The sequence below is a fragment of the Sebastes fasciatus genome, chromosome 13, assembly GCF_043250625.1.
Source record: "Sebastes fasciatus isolate fSebFas1 chromosome 13, fSebFas1.pri, whole genome shotgun sequence".
In the NCBI taxonomy this organism is placed as follows: domain Eukaryota; kingdom Metazoa; phylum Chordata; class Actinopteri; order Perciformes; family Sebastidae; genus Sebastes; species Sebastes fasciatus.
In genome coordinates this window covers 4,692,380-4,713,045 of record NC_133807.1, presented here as the reverse complement: position 1 = coordinate 4,713,045, position 20,666 = coordinate 4,692,380, and the positions used below count along the sequence as shown (strand labels likewise).

General features: G+C 42.3%; 1 protein-coding gene across 17 annotated transcripts in view; it reads right to left on the bottom strand.

The window, feature by feature from the left end:
* Positions 1-20,666, bottom strand: part of rbfox1 (RNA binding fox-1 homolog 1) — a 352,975-nt gene that overhangs the window by 38,954 nt on the left and 293,355 nt on the right. For 11 of the 17 annotated variants that reach the window (XR_012596878.1, XM_074657310.1, XM_074657311.1 and 8 more), the window contains 5 exons: positions 20,348-20,440; positions 16,016-16,076; positions 13,498-13,551; positions 9,579-9,711; positions 1,135-1,174 (listed from right to left, as the gene is read on the bottom strand). Coding sequence is in view for 15 of the 17 variants with exons in the window: in XM_074657310.1 (XP_074513411.1) it covers positions 1,135-1,174; positions 9,579-9,711; positions 13,498-13,551; positions 16,016-16,076; positions 20,348-20,440 (381 nt within the window). In the remaining 2 variants the exon portion in view is untranslated. The remainder of the gene's footprint in view (positions 1-1,134; positions 1,175-9,578; positions 9,712-13,497; positions 13,552-16,015; positions 16,077-20,347; positions 20,441-20,666) is intronic. The other 6 variants (XR_012596879.1, XM_074657315.1, XM_074657320.1 and 3 more) reach the window with 1 other exon arrangement.

Below are 20,666 nucleotides of genomic sequence, written 5' to 3'. Positions count from 1 at the left end.
GGACTAAAATACAAATAGGGAGTCAAATACTAGGGGAAAAAAAATACTAGTGTGATAAGCCATGTCCAGCAAAACCATGTGCCATATACCAAACCTCAGTTTAGTATGTGGTTTATTATAACACAGTTTGTAAATCCAAGCACACAGATTAATGAACTATACGTTCACAGATTATTAAATTATATATACACTGATTAACAAACTGTACAGGTTGGTAAATCCGGGTTCCAGACTATGCATCTGGCATTCACTAGCTAGTAAAGCTATTAAATGGATGTATTTATGTATTTATGCAATAACGATCCTAAACGGGACATTATCCATTTTCATCTATGCAGCTATATTTTAGTTATATTTATTTTGTTGCTTGGATATAGAAAAGGCTGCTCCCAGTTTTTCTACTTTTGTGTGACTTACTTTTGTATTTCTTTATGAGGAGATGTTACAAAGGATGCATTGTAGTCTAAAAGCTACATTGATGCGATTAAACATTCATATCATTTCATCAACGTTATGCAGGGAGGATACTGCAGCACATGGTTCAACTTTTTCAAATAAAATGAATGCATTTATTGACATACTTTCTTTATGTGTTCGGTCAGACATCAAGACCAGTAAGCTTCAGTGCCAGTTACATTTAATATTACAATTCAGTGGACTAACAACATGAGTGAATGGGTTGGCACACAGAGCACTGAAAATAAAGTGCTTCTTTCTATTTATTGAATCAAGAATTGATTCATAATCAAATCATGACACCAAGAATCTAAATCAAATCAAATTGTGAGACTCCTAAAGAAGTCATTTTTTCCACTTTTAAAGTCTCATCATTTTCTCCCCCGTGTTTGTAGCTGCAGTGTTTTTGCGACCTGTAACAGATGGCTTTATTTGTGGTCAGAGCGCAGGTTACGCCTTGCTCCCAGTGCCTGTTTGTATGTTTGTATCTATTTGCTGGGGCCATAATCTGAACTGCAGGCACTGTGACACGACCAGCTATCTGCTCCCCCCGGTCGAAGGTGAAGCCATCTACGAGCATGGAGGGGTTGGAGGCTTGCATGTGCGTAGCAACAGAGGGCAGAAAACCACGGAGATGGCGGTGTAGCATGCAATGTCATACCAATAAATAATACTTACATAAATATCTGCACCATAAAATCCATCCTGGTAAACAACACTGCAGAGGATGCAAAAAAACACAAACAAACAGACAAACAAACACACAATAAAACAAAAACATCCATATTAGTGCATGTTGACATGCAGGCAGAGGGCTAGCTACCAACCAACCCCCCATCTCCACAATCCAAAAAACAACTCAAACAAATAAAGACATAAGAGGAGCAGAGGCAAAAGGGGGGGATACAGCAGGCACCCTTCTCTAATGGCTGGGTAAGGAGGCTGGGAAGGTCCAAAAACACTCTCACTAGGTCATATTTAACAACAAGGAGTCCAATCAGTAGCATCACATTTAAACTAAGAGGTGTATATCTAAAAAAAAATGTACAGTATATCATGATTTTCCTAGCATGATGACGTAATGCAAGCCACTGGAGAGAAATATAAAAAAAAAAAATGTCCTTGCCGTATAGAAATGTATATATCATATTTTGTTTTAATAACTCATCTGCAAAAACATATGGCTTTGGAAGGCCAAGGAACGAGGTTATGTTTTCACCGGCGTTGGTTTGTTAGTTTGTCCGTTTGGAGGATTACTCCAAAAGCCCGCGATGGATTTTAATTAAATTTTTTGGAGGGGTGGGGTGTGGCACAATGAACGATCCATTCGATTTTGGTGGTGATCCGGATCATGATCCAGCTTCAGGATTTTTTTTTAATAACTCCGCTCAGCCTGTGCATCAACGCCACAGGCTTTAAGACATGCGCAGTGTAACTGATGACGCGTTCATGACGCGTCACCCTGCCTCTTTCCTTCTGCCGGCAGAGAAAGGGACAGAGAGAGAGCGGGGGGTGGAGGGAGGGAGGAACACCTGTAGATTTGGCGTTTTTTCACATTAAACTCTGTGAAATGACAGTTGAGTTCGACAAAAGCACACTTGTTGGAAAGAGTAACTCCGAGTACAGTTCTAGTTAACGTAACGTATTTTGAGGATTATAAAGTATGTAAAGGAGCATTGGCCTTTCTTAACGCAGAATACGCAAAGTCTGAACTTATCGTGTTATTGGGAGCTTGAACTGGGTTAGTTGAATTATGGAATCCAAACGTTCAAGGACAAGAGGATTCAGCACACAAATTTTGCAATTGGGAGAACAGTCATACACTGTTGGTAGCTATACCTACGTAAAGTAATACGTAATAGTGAGCCAGGACAGGTGACGTAAAGAAATTCCACGTAGGGAGAAGGTACTTATATGAGTAACTTCTGTACTTAAAGGCGGGGTTGACGATGTTATCCAGTATATTTGTTATATTGGTAGAAATGGTCTTTACACCCAGACAGAGATCCATTACTCAATAGCTCTGAAAAAGGACCGGAAAAGAGCCGTCATCTGTAGCTGCTGTAATCCTGTAAAAAACGTCTACCGATTACTGCCTCGCGGTCTGCTTGGAAAGAACCAATCAGATGCCTCCCTGCTCGTACTCTACCCCTGGCGTGAACCAGTCTGAACTCAAAGCACGTCTCCGCCGTACGTTTCCTGGAGAATGGAAGAGAAAGCTCAGCCCTGCAGTAGCACTAACGCAGTTACTTGTCATGAGGTAGCGTTGTTGAGTTGAGGTCCTCTCTCCGCTCTGTGTCTGTGACGTAGGTACGATGCGGCGGTGCTCGTGCATGTGTGTGAGTGCGAGGAGGGGGGGGGGGGTTTAGACGGAGCCCCAGAGGCGATGCTAATTTCAAATTATGCTAGCTATCCAACATCGTCGACCCTACCTTTAAGTAACACCACTTAGTTATTTTAACACGACCCACCATCTTTTCCTAAACCTAATCAAGTAGTTTTGTTGCCTAAACACTGCAAGGGCTTGAACAGGCGCACCGATCGCTCGTGTTGCCGGACATTTGTGGGAAAATGTACAAAAAATAACAAATTTACTTTTTGTACAACCGTTGTATGAGGATACGTTGACCTAGACCATGAATCCAGATTAGTGAGTTAGCCGGCTTTCTTTGGGCTTAACTCAGGTTTTCCGGTATCACAAAGCTGGCTCACTTTTACCCATGGTAGATTGCCATGGTAACCTATGTCGTAGGCTAACCTGCATGACTCATCAGTCATCGTTCCAACAGGATCCCGATGGGGACTTCAGCACTGATTTTAAAGTAAAGTGATAAGTAATAGAGAGCAATAGATATGTGCATGAGTCAGTAGAATCAATTTGCCGTTCAAGGCTTTCCATTCCCACTCCGGTTTTAACACAGAGCTTCTAACAAAGGAGGCGACTTTGTGAAGATAATTGGAAATAAAAACTATCTGTTGTCTTTTATTAGAAAAAATATAATCCATACACATGAACATTTCAGTCAGACAGACCTCATCAAAACATGAACCACTTTCCTTCTCTGCTTTGGCAGCAGAAACAATCTCACATGAGTCATTTGAAAATAAAATTAGTAATTAATTATTTTCATGTTTCTTATGTGCATCACATATTAATAATAGTTTGTTCATCATTAGACAAAAAAAAGCAAAACATACTCGCTCTATACTACAGACATATAATTCCAACACATAGTTATAGCCTTACTTTGTATATTTGGAATTTCGTTCTCGTGTTTCTACCTTGTTTTATTTTTTTTTGCTGTTGCTATAACCAAATATCCCCGCAGGTATCACCATTTCATCACATGTCATGGTTCGGAGGATGATGCTGATTGTCGTTCACACGTGCCTCTGTCATGTGATTGTGCTCATGGCTGGATTGGAGAACGCAGAGTAAGCAGAGCCAGTTTATAACCAGCTGCGTGATACCATTGAGGATCACCAATGTTAGGCTAAGTGAAGCAGGTAACCCAAAGACCCACTCTTAGTTCATGATACAGGCCTCAGGGCTCAGGTGGTTATAACACAGTAGTTATCCTCAATGTAATGTATATTTACAATAAAATGAAATATCTAACACCACACTGCCTCTGATTGTTTTCATTCATATGTGTTTATTCATTTGTATTTATGTGTGGAAAGAGTTCAATTATAATACATGCAGTATTCAGTCGATGTAGGACGCAGTTGTCGTGACTGTTTACTGAATTCTTTTTTCAACTGTGTTAACAGGTCATTACAGTTTTTCCACCTGCTAACACACTAATATGATATATAATATTGAACAATTATTGAAACTGACACTCAGAGAGCATAAACCTCAGTCTCCAAAACTCTTAAACAAATTTTCGGCTTTGCACGCAATTTGCAATTCACAGTTCTCTACATAAGACACAGGAATCTGACATAAAAGTCAATTGTGTGTCCTTGAAGCAACTCATAGCGTAATACCTGCACATAACGTAATAACTGCGCATAATATAATAATTTAGATGTATTAAAAGCTCATAATGTAATAAAACCGGGAGCGCATAACGTAATCAGTTATTACATTATGAGAATATTATTACATCATAAACTTAGAAAACAAATATTGAATAATGTAATAAACTCAGCGCATAATGTAATACATTTAAAAAAAGAGTACTCTCCTTGTCTTCTTAAAGCAGAGGAACCTTCTAATTTTACATGACACAAGCGGAGGAGTTAATTTAAAGCAGGACTTTGTCTGTTTGGTCAAGAGGACATGGTCTTTCTCAGGCTGCAAATTATCAGCTAAAAAATCGCAAAAATGGCACAAAAAGATCTCTGAACAAGTTTGAAATTCTATTGAAAGTGCCAAGCATTGCCAGTCTGAGGGACTGCATTGAGGCCAGTTTAAAGGACTGCACTGAGGCCAGTCTAAAGGACTACATTGAGGCCAGTCTGACTAATCTTCTTGCCACTTATGTTTTTACTATGCGTTATTGATTCTTATATATTGTATTGTTCTATGAATTCCACCTTCGATTATCGGCTTAGCTCGCTTAGAACTTCGACCGAGGTGGTACTAAAAAAAAAGTACCAGTTACCAGGTACTATCCACAACTTTTGCTAATGGAAATGCAAAAATAGCCATTCTAAAGTGTAATGAACTGAATTGAACTGTACTGTACAGTAGCTGTGTTTCCATTCACGTACTTTTATGCATTAGAAAGCTGTGTGGAAACGGCAAAATTCGATAAATCTTCCTCAATTGCGGACAAATTGCAGGCTTTTTTACACTTGCTTGAGGTGTTTTTTTGCCTTCGTCGAAAAACAGTTGGTGAGCTAAATGTGTTCTGGAAAAACCTTTGCCCAATAAATTCTGACATAGCAAACATTTAACTGACTGATCAGCTGTTTTCCTGGTATCTGCGTCTTCCCGGATATATATTTTTCTAAAACCAGTTGATGGAAACGCGCCTAATACGCATTTCTTTTTTTTGCAACATTTTTGCTTAAAGGGACTGTTTGTAAGAATCAGAAATTGCTTGTTAACAGCGACACCTGTGGCCGTTAAGTCAACGAAAGTCAGCGTCCTGTTGCTCGCGCTTGTGCTCGCTCTACATAGACATGAACGAGCATCGGTCAAATCAGTGAGGCGACAAACGTAAGCTAAAACCCCAATATCACTCTATATTTCAGCTGCTTGGCAGTAATGTTAGCTGACTAGAAGAAGGTCTCTCCATGAATTAATGCTGATAGAAGTGTTGGCTTTTCCTGCTTCAGCCTCCCGACCGCGGCAGGAGGGAATAGGGGAGACACCGGAGTTTTGGTCGGAGACGATAACGTTACTCGCTGCGGAGCCCCGTCACTTCACAAGACACAGGAAATCTCTGTTGGTCTGGAGGAGCTGCAGCATTTATTTTTGCACAAACGTCCACTGTACATTCACTAGATATTCTCAGAGCTAAACTAACTCTTTTGCAGTGTGTAGTGTGCGCGCATGCACGTGTAGAGGTGGAGCGAAAGAGCGAGAACGAGCGCGGTGTGTGAGTGAAGGCAAGCAGGCAGGCAGAGGAGCAGAGACTCCGGTCCTGGAGACCAAAGCTACGGCCTCCCCCTGCGTCCTCCGACCGCGGACGACACTAGACAAGACGGGCTTCACTAGATAGAACAGCGTAGCCACCCGCGAGCGCGCATGGGACACCGACCCGCAATGATTTATACGTGTAAGAAGTTACAAACAGTCCCTTTAAAATTCTCTTGACATTTTCCATTTTTGTGTCCTGATCTGCAGTGGAATCCCTCGTCTAATGATATTAAATCACTGGATGACCATTAGTGCTGAGATTAAAAACCTCCCTAAATGTGCAGTGTACGCAACTTTATGTGTGCGTGTGTGTGTGAGAAAGAAAGAAAGCATTCCTCATATAGCCTCCAATAAGACGAGCACGACACCACCGTCAGCACCGCATTATGATAGCGTTCCACTGAACAAGAAGATCTTCTCAGAGGACCAAACTTGTAATTTCACCAGCCAATAGACTGCTCTCACACCGTTAGTGCTATCTCTGATAATCAATAACTTCTCAAATGTCAAGGTGGCCTGGAGAGCAGCTTCACTCATTAAAAATTTATTCTGGTTGGGTTGCAGCACAGTTACATGCTCATATTGGCTTATTGTTACTATAGACTGTTATATCAGGCCCCCCTTAAAGACACGAACACACACACACACACACACACACACACACACACACACACACACACACACACACACACACACACACACACACACACACACACAGCAAAGCAAACTCGGTTTCCTAGCTGATTTATTTGGAGTCGGCTCGTCGCCACTCAAGACAGTTTTAATAAAAATACATCACGGTCCACATTAATAATTCACCACCCGACTGCCACCGGGGCAATTAAGTGGTGCAGCAGCGTTAATGAAAGTACAATCTGTAGCACATATCTCTTTATCGAGACCGTGCCCGATTCTTCACCCAAACACCCGTCTGCCTCATCCTATGTGACAGCTCCTCTACGGCTCACAGTGACACAGTGTTGTTGTGGGCGAAGGTGCAGTTCATTCCTCCAACAGAAAGCCTTTGGATAACCCGCACATCTGTGTTGGTGGATTTTGTATTGTATATTATTTCCATTTCATAAACTAATAAATAAAATACCATATATTCTCAAATAGCAGCCTCTACCGACTGGAGAAGCCTTTATTTGAAACAGGCTTACATTAGAGACGGGCCTTTATTTCCAATTTCCCTGCTGTTTTATAAGAAAAGTTCATATTTGTGAACCAGTGATTGTGAAATATAAGATTAATTTATAGTTCTTACTTTATGAGTAAAATAATTAAACTAAAACAATAATATACTTTCCTTTCAGCTTGAATATGTTGTTTTTCTTAGAACAACAAAACAAAAAGCACATGTAGGTGTTGAGGGAAAAGTAACATTTTTAAATTAATTAAATATCAAAATAAAATAGTAACTTCAGTTAAACGAACTAAAGCAATGGTATTAATTTCCATTTGCTGCCAAACTTTGTGTTGTTTACCGATGAGAAATGTGATGCTTATTGGTCACTTTGAGCTATTGTCCTCAGTCACTAACAGTACATGTGTTTCCAGCGACCTATTTCTATGAGCTTTTTCTGCTTGTGCAGGAGTCGATAACGTTACTCGGGGAAACAAGACACGGGAAACCTCTGCTGGTATTGAGGAGCTGCAGCATTTATTTCTGCGCAAACTGAAACATCTACTGTACATTCACCGATATTCTCAGAGCTAAACTAACTGTCTTCTGCTCCGTCAGCTCACTTGTTCGCTCACACACATTCACCGCCGCTCTCGCTCTCTCTTGCTTCACCACTCACTTCCCATGTACACACACTGGCTCTGCTCTTCTCCAAATGACCTTCACGCTCCTCACTGGCTCTAGATAGGGTGTTTTCACATCGGCCACCATAGTCGTTCTACACGCTTGCAACCTCACCGCTGGATGTCGCCAGATGCTGTCACTGGACCTTTAAACGTCACTCAAGCTTCCAGTGAAGAACTGAAACTGAAATCTGTGTGGAGCGATGGAGTGTAACCTAAGCTCCGATACAACGGCACCGATACCACTTGACGGCAGCGTGACGTTAACCTCTCGTCACCATCTTTCGGGTCCTATCCTTCTTTTAATACATCCATGGTCCTATCACACGCTCCACCTCCCCGACGGTGCGGCCGAGACGGGCCAGTGGTGCGCCCGACCCCGCGGGGACGAGATCCCACCTCAGCCGGCGCGCACCGGCCCTCACTTTCATTGCACCACGGGGTTTTGCTTGCACCCTACGACTCGCGCGTGCGTTACACTCCTTGGTCCTTGTTTCAAGACGAATCGGGTGGGTTGCAGACCCCTGGCGCCTTTTACATGGGCTGAGCCCCGCCCTGGGTGCACGACGCGGTTAGGGATATTCCGCCCCGGTCGACAGTTGCATCGGCAGGGACCCCGTCCTTCCCCGGCAGGCAGAGAGGGTGCAGCGAGCACTTTGTCCACGGCCCTGGGAAGCACCTTCGCCCCGAACCTTTCCAAGCCGACCTAGAGCCGGTCGCGATGCACCGCCTCGTATGCGGGACTCCCCAGCCTGCCGTGTGTCGCTCACACCCTCCAGCTGGCTGTTAACGAGGGTCTTTTGGCACAGAGAAGTACTCGTATCGGTACTCGGTATCGGCGAGTACCCAAATGTAAGTACTAGTACTTGTACTCAGTCTGAAAAAAAAGTGGTATCCATGCATCCCTATTTTTAAGTATGTTATCTCGTTGTGCCCTCTCCTTCTGCAATGATTTAAGGGCACTGACTGGAGAATTATCTCCACCAACTGTTTATCTCCATGAACCAACTCCTAATATTCACAATAGTTGATGAAAACTCTCATTAAATCAGATTTTATTTTGCATTTTTGGGGAAATTAGAACTACATTTGGATGGAAATCTGACTAATGTTAGCAGGAGAGAAAAAACTAAAAATCTGCTCCCATCCTTTTAAAAGACTCCCAGCCAGCCTCCTTAGTGTCCATTTGCTTGCAGCCATAAAGAGCAAGATAAATAAAAAAGAACCAACAGAATAATGGCAAATCAGATCTGACTGCCCACAATACACAGCTCCGCTTGGCTCGTCTCCAGAGCATTTTAGCCACGGAGGGTCAGCCAGAGCTGCTGCTGCTGGGGGCTGGGAAGATGCTTTTTTTTTCTTCTTTTCTTTCTACTTTATTTTTTTTTGCAGCAACTGGGTAAACTCCAAAAAGTGGTCACAAAAGTGGAGGACCTCCCACCATGAACACAGCCTCTCTCACAGCCTCTCTCAATGACACCACAGTGTGAGTCCGTGCAAAGGCACATGTCTCGGGAGCATGCCTGTTGGTTGAATTCAGCATGCTGTGGAAGTGTGTTATCGCTGTGAGGCGAGGCTGGCATGCACCGCTTCGCTGACTCTGAGCACACTGAGATTCAGGACTTGCCATTGGATAAAGGAAAGAGAGAAGGAGAGACTTAAAAAAAAAAAGGGAAGAAATGACAACAGGACATGAAGAGCGAGGAAGAATGCTCACCCTCCGTAAGCTGGAATGTGGGGAGGCGGAGCGGCCGCCCTGAATGTGTTGTACACGGTCCGTCCTCGACCTCTTAGGTGGGCTCCTCTGTATGCTGCTGCTGCACTGGCTGTTGGGTAGGGAAAACCTGGTACTGGAGACAGAGAACAGAACATGATGCACACCTTCCCTGCTGTCTTCGTAAGGCATTATTATAGCACAAAGATCTTTACACCTGTACAGTAGTTGACATTAGCTTTTGAATTATGGAGAAAATGTGTGAAAGTGTTCTCCCATTTTCCAGTTGCGGAAATAAAAAGGTAAGCGGAAGAAAGAAATAAAGAGATAGCGGCAGTGGAGTGGAGCTACTGCAGTGGTATTGTTATTAACTTATCATTAATCTTAATTGGGGACGACTGACACAAAGCTTAATTTGAGAGCTGGGGGTGAGTGAAGGTTGAGAAGGAGATCGAGGTGCCGTATCCAACCCTAATTATACATCTCTTCAAAAAAGGAGATCTAATAAAATGCTAATAGAAACGGTGAATCATTCATTGACTTGATGAAAAATGGAAGGGTTTGAGCCAAAGGATAAGAGTTTCTCAAAGAGAGACAAGGAGAGGGTGTGAGGCTGGTAATTGTTCCTATTCATCTTTTGTCACCTTGATTTTAGGGACCGAGTGGCCTGGCTGGCCCTTAAAGTCAATGCTGATGACACTTCCCCAATGCTACTGCTGGTGATACGGCCTGAATGAAAAGGAGGAGGAGTGCTTGGCATAATATGCAGATAGAAAGAAAACTAAGAATACTGAGCAAATACTGCGAACTCATTGACAACGTTTACAAATTACTGTCTGCTACTTCAGCACCACGGACAGTGCCGTGGATTTATCAATACACAACACAGTTACTGTAAGGTATTGATATTTCAGAGCCGTGGTCAGGGCCATAGATTCTAACTTGTAGTAATCTCAGTCAGATAAAGAGTCAATGAGTCAGGCGAACTAGACCAGAGGTTCTCAACCTTTTGTGACTTGACGCCCACTTCTGATTGGTAAAATAATTCCGAGGACTACCTTCCCAAATAAATGACAAACTGGGCTATAAATATGTGTTATGCCACCGTCAGGTGTAATGACCCACATAAATATTCAGCTTACCCTCACCCATCACTGCCTGTCATTATGAATCCAAACTATTCAGGGTCATATGTCCTCACCACATGCTTTGGAGCCTTTACTGGTGCAGGGTTGTCTCCAACATCACTTTGCGTTTAAAAAAACCCTCCAATTTGTGTCAATGCATCCGAGACGTATATGTCTGTAAAGGGGAGACTTGTGGGTAACCATAAAACCCATTTACATTCACATATCTTGAGGTCAGAGGTCAATGGATCTCTTTGAAAACGGCCATGCCAGTTTTTCCTCACCAAAATGTATTGTAACTTTGAAGTGTTATTTAGCCTCCTTCCCGAAAAGCTAGCATGGCATGGTTGGGACCAATGGATTCCTTAGTGTTTTTTAGTTTCATATCATTCCAGTATCCTTCCTCTAGCTTTAAAACCCGCCCACTACAACCTCTGACAAACAGAATAGAGGCCGTCGGATTTTGAAGAGGTTAATTTAACCATTTGTCAGTACCTCCGCGGCCCACTAGGTGGTGCTCTGAGGCCCACCAGTGGGCCCGGCCCAGTGGTTGAGAATAGCTGGACTAGACTACCTCTCTGCCCTTGCAGTCTCTCTGCTATAGGGGATGACAGGTTGACAGGGAGGAAGTCACAAGGCTTCATAAGCAAATTGCAAGTCAAGGTAGTTAGGGTTTGAACTTCTTCCTTAAGCCCTCTTCTATCATTCTTCACACAACTGCTTTTGTCTCTTATCACGTGAAGTGCTACACCATGAAGTTGAGGAGAGACTGAATGTGTGCGCCGTCATCCGCATTTCTATAGTTCATCGCCTCTTGCCCTTTCTATGACGGATTCGAGTGTGGCTGTTCAGAACAGCTTTAGACACGTTCGGACTTCACTTCACATCTGAAGCATGCTGAGACCTTTAAAATCATCCGTTTATGTTTTCCTGCCAAGCGATCTCTTGTCATTGAGCAAAAAATCCTTTCTCAGGAGAATTGTGAGGTTCAATGATTGTCTAACTTTGACACTAGAGACCACTGTTCACATCCCATCTCAGCCCAAGTTTCTTTGAACTGTTTCTAGAAAATAATACCAATAACTAGAATGGCACTCGGAGAGCGCAGACCTCCGCCAAGGTGCGTGACTTTAAAAACAGATCACAGCTCACAGCTGGCGGTACCGTGAGCTGGTCGGCTTATTATTAACACGGTGTGTTTCCGTGTAACGTATCGGCGGATGCTTCTCTCATTCAGCAGCCTTGTTATGTCTGTATAACGTTACACTACGTTGTCTCTCATACCGTCATCTACCTCTTTTTTATTTCTCACCGCGGACGGCCAGCAGCTCCCGCACCTCGGAGTCTCGCGACAAATCCATACACGTATCTCTCTGCTCTCAGAAGGAGGAAGGAGGCGGGGTCACGCGTCATCAACGTGTCATCAGTTACACTGCGCATGTGTTATACCCTGTGGTGTTAATGCTCAGGCTGATCAGAATCCTTAAAGAAATTCCTGAATCCGGATCATGATCCAGATCGCCACCAACATCTAATGGATTGTTCATTGTGCCACACCTGACAACCCCAACAAATGTAATTTGAATCCATCACAAACTTTTGGAGTAATCCTGCTAACAGACAAACAAACAAAACCAACGCCGGTGAAAACATATTGGTTGTGTACTATACTCAAACCATGTATTTCTAGGAGACTGAGTTGTGCATTGGTAGTATTAAGAGTTAGCATAGCCACTGTCTCAACAGCCATTCCTCTTGAGCACGTGTGCATGTTTAAATCCAGAGAAGCCGAGCATTTTCAGGAGTAGGGTTTATAAAAGCAAATCAAAACTAACATTTTATTTTATTTTTTTTTATTCTGAGACAGTTGACAAAGAGATTTGGCTGTGGTAATTCGGCGAGTCTTCAACACTGCCTTGTGAATCGTAAGCTGTTCTGCTATCAAAACATCTGAACCAATTAACCACGAGAACAGGTCCTGGCCTCTATCTTGGACGGCTGAAATAATAACCAATTAATAACATAATAGCACAAATTACTAATACATAAGGAGCCTGAAAAAAGCTCATACACGCCTCACAGATGTGCACATCCATGCACAACACACACACACACACACACACACATACACATACACATGCCCCAATGGCATTTTGGGTACTCGAAAGGTGAAACAAAGGTAAATCAATACAAAGCCATTTTGTAATTAAAAGAACGTGGGGGTGAATTAGGCAAACGACTGTCTGGAGAAATTGAAAGTATTGATTTTAATTTACAAAATATATTTCACACCTTTTAATGCCCTTGCACAAAATGGACAATTAGATTTCCTTCTCTCTTGTCCTTTGCCTTCCTTCACTCCTCCTCCTCTCCTCTGCCACACTCGTTTATCTGTCTCTCTTCCTCTTATCACAAAATCCAGGTATTTTTCACCTTAATGGCCCTGGTTAATGACATGGTGGGGGGTTGGGCGGTGGGTAAAGGGTTGGGGGAGGTGAAGGCTGGGATGGCCAAGATTGAAGATGGCTTGTGGGTTGCAGAATGTGCGTTTGTTTTTTGCAGCGGAGATGACAGCCTGTTGTTGCGTTTGTGCGAGTCAGCGTAGTTCTCAGGCTATAAACAGACTTTTTACTGGTTGCTTGGAAGGTGATGAAGGTTAAAATGAAGGGGGTTTGGGGGTGGCACGGGAGGACAAAATGAAGATGTCGAAGAAACTGTAGAACAAAAGGAAAGAGGAGGGGGGAAGATAACGACAAAGGAGATGGTGACAGATGGAGAAGGGCATGTCCTCTTACCTGCATAGAATTCGGGGCTGTAGACAGCGCTGACCACTGGATTTAACTTCCAGCCTGAAATAAGACAGACAGCAAGACAAAGAAACAGGAAGAGAAAGAGGCAGAACAGGGAACAGTGTGTTGAATCAAACCTCAAATGTTTTCAGAAACATGTTGTTAGAGTACTGTTTAGCTGTGAAATGTGAAAGTTTTGCTCCGACCTGTGGGCGGTGCTTAGTTTTGGCTGGACAAGGTCACAAACAAAGTAGTGAACACATTCAAATTGTGACGCCCATGATGGTGTTGGATCAAAAGTTAAAGGGTTGATTACAATTCATTTTGAGTGGACCATGAATGTCTGAACCCAATTTCATGGCAATCCGTCCAATGGTTGTTGAGATATTTCAGTCTAGACTAGGGATGTTAATAATTAACCGTTTAACCGTTAACCGACATTAAGAATTTTAACCGATAAACGCTATCAGTTAAATGGTTAAAAAATATATATTAAGAATTTATTAAAAAGCTGAGCAAAACTCAGAGGAGAAGAGCTGATCTGAGGTCTGCTGTCCAGCTGCCGTCTCTAGCGAGCGATTGACCTCTGTCAATCGCTCGCTAACTCCGACCAAATGGTCAAACTAGGCAGCGCTGATCAAATATGAATCAATATTCTGTTACGTAAATGCCTATTTCTCTCTTCAAATGTTTTCAGAATCATCTTGTAGTGCACGGGTTAGCTGCAAAAAACGCCAAGTTCTGGTCACATGACCAGAACACAGCCAATAGGAACGCTCTCTCAATGAAATGACCTGTGATTGGTCAAAGTCTCCCGTCACGGTCTAGATTTTTCTAAAGCCTAAAAACAGAGCCATGAGGAGGTGCAGAAGTCTAGTTATCTCTCAGAACACTTGAATTACAATATGCTGAAAGGTTATTTATGGAATTTTTGCCCAATGATGCCAAAAATATACTGACTACTGCCACTTTAACAGCCCACCTTAAGAGAGTCTGAGCCGGAGTCACAGATACAGGAAGTCGACTCAGGTCTTGAGCGGAGCACAGAGCTGAGGAGTTGTAGCCTCGTAGCATTTATTCACCGACAAATAAACTGTACACTCACTGTCTGCTACAGCTACGTTCACAGCTAGAACGCCACACACACGCAGTCTGTCGGAAACTTGCTTAAGTTTTGCTGCGCTGATAAAGTAACGTTACGCCGGGCAGACACACAGCTGACAACCTGCTAACCTAAACCAACTAGTGGTGATGGTGGTGGTGGACTTTTACTGTGTAAAAGTGGCTGCATGTGTCTGATAATACACGCAGCACCGTGGCTGCTAACGCTCCCAGACGGGTGAACTGGGGACTCAGTTGTCTGTTGTGCTCATACACTGCAGCTGGAGCACCGCTGCACGAGACGCACTAATCTTATGGGTTAACGGTTAATAATCGGTTAACGAGGGTCAGTTATCGGTTAATTTTTTTTTTTTCAAAATTAGCATCCCTAGTCTAGACCAAAGTAGTGGACTAAGCAAAAGATTGACATTGTCATCCATGGAGCCACACCACTAGCATAGCTAAGACCCCTTCACTTCCCACAATGCAACTCAATTAAATCTTTTGTCAGGGCCTCGCTTGACTGGTTAAATAGGCTTTCAAACTCCATGTCCCCCAGTCTGTAACTCAAGCTTTCTGTCATAAATTTGTCTGTGAGAACTGAGAAACTTCTGATAACATCATCAGACAAAGGCATTACTAACTTGAAGCATCAGACAGTAGCCTATTTAAACTGCTGGATCTGGTGTCAAAGACGTATAAGAATGTCACACTACCTGCACTGGAATAAAACTTTCTAAGAAGACATAATGTGGGCATCATTACATTTCCTCTTGTGTTTTAATATTTCAGTTGGAGTTACAAATGAAATACAAGGGTACCAACTTGTTTAAGCATGTGTTGCTCATTTATCTGACAGGTAACTACTCAGTCAATGCCGAGCCAGCAGTGACTAGTGATAAAAATGACAAGCAGGCAGGACTATAGCCTAAACGTTAGGCTCCAATAAAACATGCTAGCTGCCTATTTCCTCAACTCCTTCCTCTTCTTCTTCCTATTTGCCCAAAAACGTTGGTGTGTGACAATCAGCCTGGACTGCCTGCCTCGATTTGTTCTCCGCTTTATCATCCAGTCTGACATAGTTGTCCACCTGACCAATTCTTGTTGCCTTGTGGCCATTTTTTTCCGTCACTATTTATCTGATTCTGGCACAGAAAGATGATGTAGCCGTCAATGAGCACAACACTAGAGCTTTTTAAATTACTGAAGAAATCTGGGACAACACAGTCTGTATTTTCTGCGGCAGAGGGGTGGGGGGGTTAACTGTTTTTAATGTCAGAGATACAGGTACCCAAAAAAATTAAATGCAACAGGTTCAAGTTTATGTCCTATGTTGATTCACTTTTGCAAAACAATAAAACATGAAAAATGAACAATAGGGTGAATACTTTTTATAGCGTTGTAAACATTGATTTGGTCTTACCATTTGCATATGGGTTGACAGTCTTCTTATTTGTCATTACTCGTGCTGTTGCATTGTTGACCTACAGCAAATAAAGAGAAGTCCATGAGTTATGATACTTACACGTTAGTATAGTAAGTGCTATACTTGTTAGAGTAAAAATCTGCATGCATAGTTTCCTAATGTTGTAAACAAAGAGAGCAGTACACTGTAACACAGCAAACACCCATGTCATTTGTGTGTTTTCGGAATTGCATTCAGAAACACTTAAAAACACATACAAGACAAATCTGTTTTCTTTCTCATTTGCATATTTTCTATCTTCTGACGTGTTTTTTTTCCGGCATGCTCTCCCCAATTATAATGACATTTCAATTACATACAGACAAAAGTAAAGAAACAACAGATGCACTTGGCAAATGACGTTTTGTAAATGTATAGATGCATGCGGTGGCGGGGGGGGTGGGGAGGTGGGGGAGAAGGAGGAGAAGGAGAAAAAATCAGACAAAGAAAATGTCATTAGGAGGATGGGGAGAAGACAATATGTTGGGAGCATTATGCAACATCCAGTCAACCTTAAAAACGTGAGAGGAACTGTTGTGACAAAAGCAACACAAAGCATTCACACTCAGACAACAGTCTCTCTAAATTCATCGCAAGAATAATTATTGAGATCGAAAAACAACCAAAGAAAATAGATGTACTCAAATAAACCAACCAAGTCAATCAATCAACCAATCAAATCATTCCAAATTCAAACAACAGCTAACGGGGGAAATCAAAATAAGGGTGCATTGTCTTCCAAAGTAAAATAAAAAGAAATTAATAAATGGGTTTCCAACAATCTCAGATAGATGTGCAAAACGAATTCAAATCTCAGTCAGTATCGTTCGCACACGCAGCTCCAGGAGAACACTTAGTGAATGGGCACGCACGCCGACACGCATATATGTATGTCCATATACAGCATCAACTCAACCACAATTCAAAAAGAAATGTCACGTGAGTTTTAGCGTTGCAAACGTTCCAAAGAGAGAGGAAGAGAGAGAGGAAATGCTGGCAGAATGGCACGTTCGCCCACACTTACCATTCCCAAACCTCTTGGCCCCGCATACTTGTTTGTGTACTGTTACCGTTGTAACTGTGTTGGATGGGGCCCTAAACAAGCTACCGTTGGAAGGATGGTGGGGGAGGAGGGGGATGAGAAAGGAATAAGCAGCATCTTACTCAGGTGGCCAAGAAAACTTTGCAATCATTCCACTGCACAAACGCTCTCTTTTCAGCTATCTCTATACAAGCAGTCAGCTGGTTTCTTAAAGCATAACTCCGATCCATTTTGTCTTCATCCATCAAACTGATCCATTTGACCAAAAAACTTCTAATATGCTTCCACTACAGAGATATATACATATTGGTTTATGGAAATGAATGTCATCTAAAAATCCTATTTATCTTATGACGTTTTGATGTTAACCTGGGCCATTGCTTTAGCACTTCTTTGTCACGGACACACTACTATACTTCACTGCTACATACATTAGTGTAAAGTCCTGTTGCTGTTGGATCATGGTATCAATTCAGACATTCATGAAGATTTACTAAACGTAGGGATGTCCAGCAAAACAGTTAAACCTAACTCAAGTTTTGCAGGACTTCAATGCGATATCATCCGGCAACATACTGCAGTAGCCAATTAAATACATGCAAGTGCAGATTCCTGGTAGATTACTCTGTAACGAGAACGCAGTATTTGTACAGTCTACGTTATGATGTGGTGAAAGATGCAATAATTGTCTCTGTATGCGCCCACATGGCTGTTTGTGGCCTTGAAAAGGCTGATGATGACACAGTGTTCTTAGAGAGTCTAGAAGTCTGGAACCAGTACTGCTGTGGTGCCTGTAAAGCCCCTTGAGACATTCTATGTGATATTTGGGTTAACCTGGAAATGTGAGAATCAAAGATTTGGAAGCTGTGTGAAATTTGATGAATCTGACTTTAATGTCTTAACACCCCTCTAACACCCCTTTCACACCGAGGGCTCAACCAGGGTTGAACCGGTGTTGATTGTGTGTTTGAAAGGGTTAACCCGCGTCGACTCACGGACTCGGCGTATAGCTCAAACAAACGGTGCGACGGCAGCAGGAATGTTTTCAGTTACGTTGGAGGTGAACGACGGACAATTTGAACAACGTGGATATGTGGCGAGACTTTGAAGTGCGGGAGCTCCTGGCCGTCCGTGGTGAGGGAGAAATGAATCGGTAGATGATCGTTTGGACAAGCTCTTACATTATCCAACAGTTGCCACATGCCCAGCTGAAAAACTTTAGTAGGCTACTGTATGTAGCAAATCTTTGCTGGGATGGTAGTGTGAGTGAAATATACATTTCAGTCTTCATCAGTGTCTAATCCTTTTGTAAATGTTGCCTATATTATCATATAAGATACTACAATGTAGTCTGATATATGATAAATGGGTACTGTAGATAGACAGTTCCCTCTATCTATGTTCATGATTGATAGATACTGTAAATCTGTATATGTCTATATGTTTTTGCATACATCACAGCTCCACATAACATATAACATAGTTTAACATTTTACAGAGATAAAAATGATGTATGTACTATATTTACACCATATTATCCCCAAAACATGCATCATTCTTTGATATTTTGTGTTTTTGCACACATTAATGATGCCACTAACATCCCCACTGTATCGTCTTCCAGACGCTAATTGGTATGCATTATTCCCGGGTTGTGTCAGAGGTCGTATCTGAATTGTCATGACCAGGGATTAACCCGTGTTGACTGATTTGGTTTGAATTGACAAAAGGAAGGGTTGAACATGGGTCAAATAACCCTGATCTGACCCTGGTCATTGGTGTGAAAGAGGTATTAAAGGATTCCAGATGAGCTACCATCCAGGCTCTTGCAGCATGTTAGACTATTGTGATTTTTTGATCTGAGGTTGGATGGCAATAAATTGGATTGAGTCACTACCTCAAGTGAGGGATTTCAAATATCGCACGCTCTTGTTAACAAGTAAATGTCAAATGGAACGAGATAAAAAAATAAACTTTTAGGATTGATGCTGCATCTGCAAAATGCAGACGCTGTACCAGACCGTCGCGGTGAAAAGGAAGCTTAGCGTGAAGGAAATGCTCTCCATTTACCACTCAATCTACAAACGAATGTGTTTCCTTTGGAGGGTGGCATGGGCTCACCCTTTGCTCACCTGAGAACATGTACCTCTATTTTACGACAGGGATTTCAGAGTAGAACGGTTTCACCGTTGCATCAAAAGGAGCTAGTTGAGGTGGTTCCGGGGTTCTGATTAGGATTCCTCCTGACCTTCCTTCCTTCCTGTGTAGGGAGGGCTATAGGGAGGAGACCCTAAGGAAGACCCAGAACACACCGGAGGGATACAAATCCCATCTGCATCCCCCAAAAGGAAGCTGGAGGATGTGGCATCTGGGCCACCAGATAAGCGACTGAAAGTGGACTGATGGCTGGAGGAGACTTGCTGTGGTGCCAGGGTAGTATAGCCTTTGGTAAAACCATAGAGATGAATGATTTTATATCTCTAGGTACAACAGGTGTACACATTGCCTGGTATGAATGATTGGCAATGGAAGACTGCAACTGTGATGTGATAAATGGACAGAGTTATGCTTCAAGGCTAGCGGTGTCTAGCTCTTGTTTCTCTTGAGTGGACACAAGACATTGAAATAGCATTTAAGTATTGTCATGCTACTGAATCAGGTTAGTTGTGAACCCTGCATTTCGCTCTCCAGGTGTCTCTCAAATTCCCAAGTACTTCCTCTGTCTATGGATAAGCAAGATTTGAGTACTTTTCAGGGGGGAAAGCTTCTTCCTTCATTTAACATACTGTATATAAGAACATATTTGCTTTGGAACATTTATGGCCAAGCTCCAAAGCAATCTTTGCACCTTCTTAAACACAAATATGCCTATTTATAATGCTGGGAAGTGTGTCATTTCTAAACCTTGGGTAAGGCCAATTGCCTTGACAGTACAAAATCAAGAAAACAGGAAAAAGGAACAAAACCAAAAGTAAACAAACAAAAAATAAAATAAGCAAAGTCTTTCACATACAATAATGTGTACTAGTAAACATGTCAACATTTATTTGAGTTTGGGTTAATGGAACTGCACAAGGAAAGGGAAATGATGAGGCTTGGATTACTTGACAGTTTGATGTCATGAGAAAGATGGCAAAGTGGGATGTGGCGGAAGATTGTCAAACACACACACACACAAACGCACACCAACACACACAAAGAGGAAAAAGGAGGACAGGGAGAAGGAAGAAGTATTTGAGAACATGCACCTCTATTTTACGGCCTTCTACCACGGTGCCGTGTAATTTCTCTCTGGCCCTGTCGGCGTCCACGCTATGCTCGAACGTTACGAACCCAAAACCCTGCATGCAGGACGGAAAGAGGCAAGAACAACATGCACATTATTTTTTACAAATTTATACTCAACATTACAGTGGAAAAACTGCTTGTGTCAATAGGAGCACAGTAAATAACACAATTTTCTACTTCAGTATCCCATATTAACCAATATCCTATGATATAACACAAGTCTGGGAAAAAAAAAAAAGAAGCTAATTATTTGATGAGAGGAAACTGACCCTTCGCAAA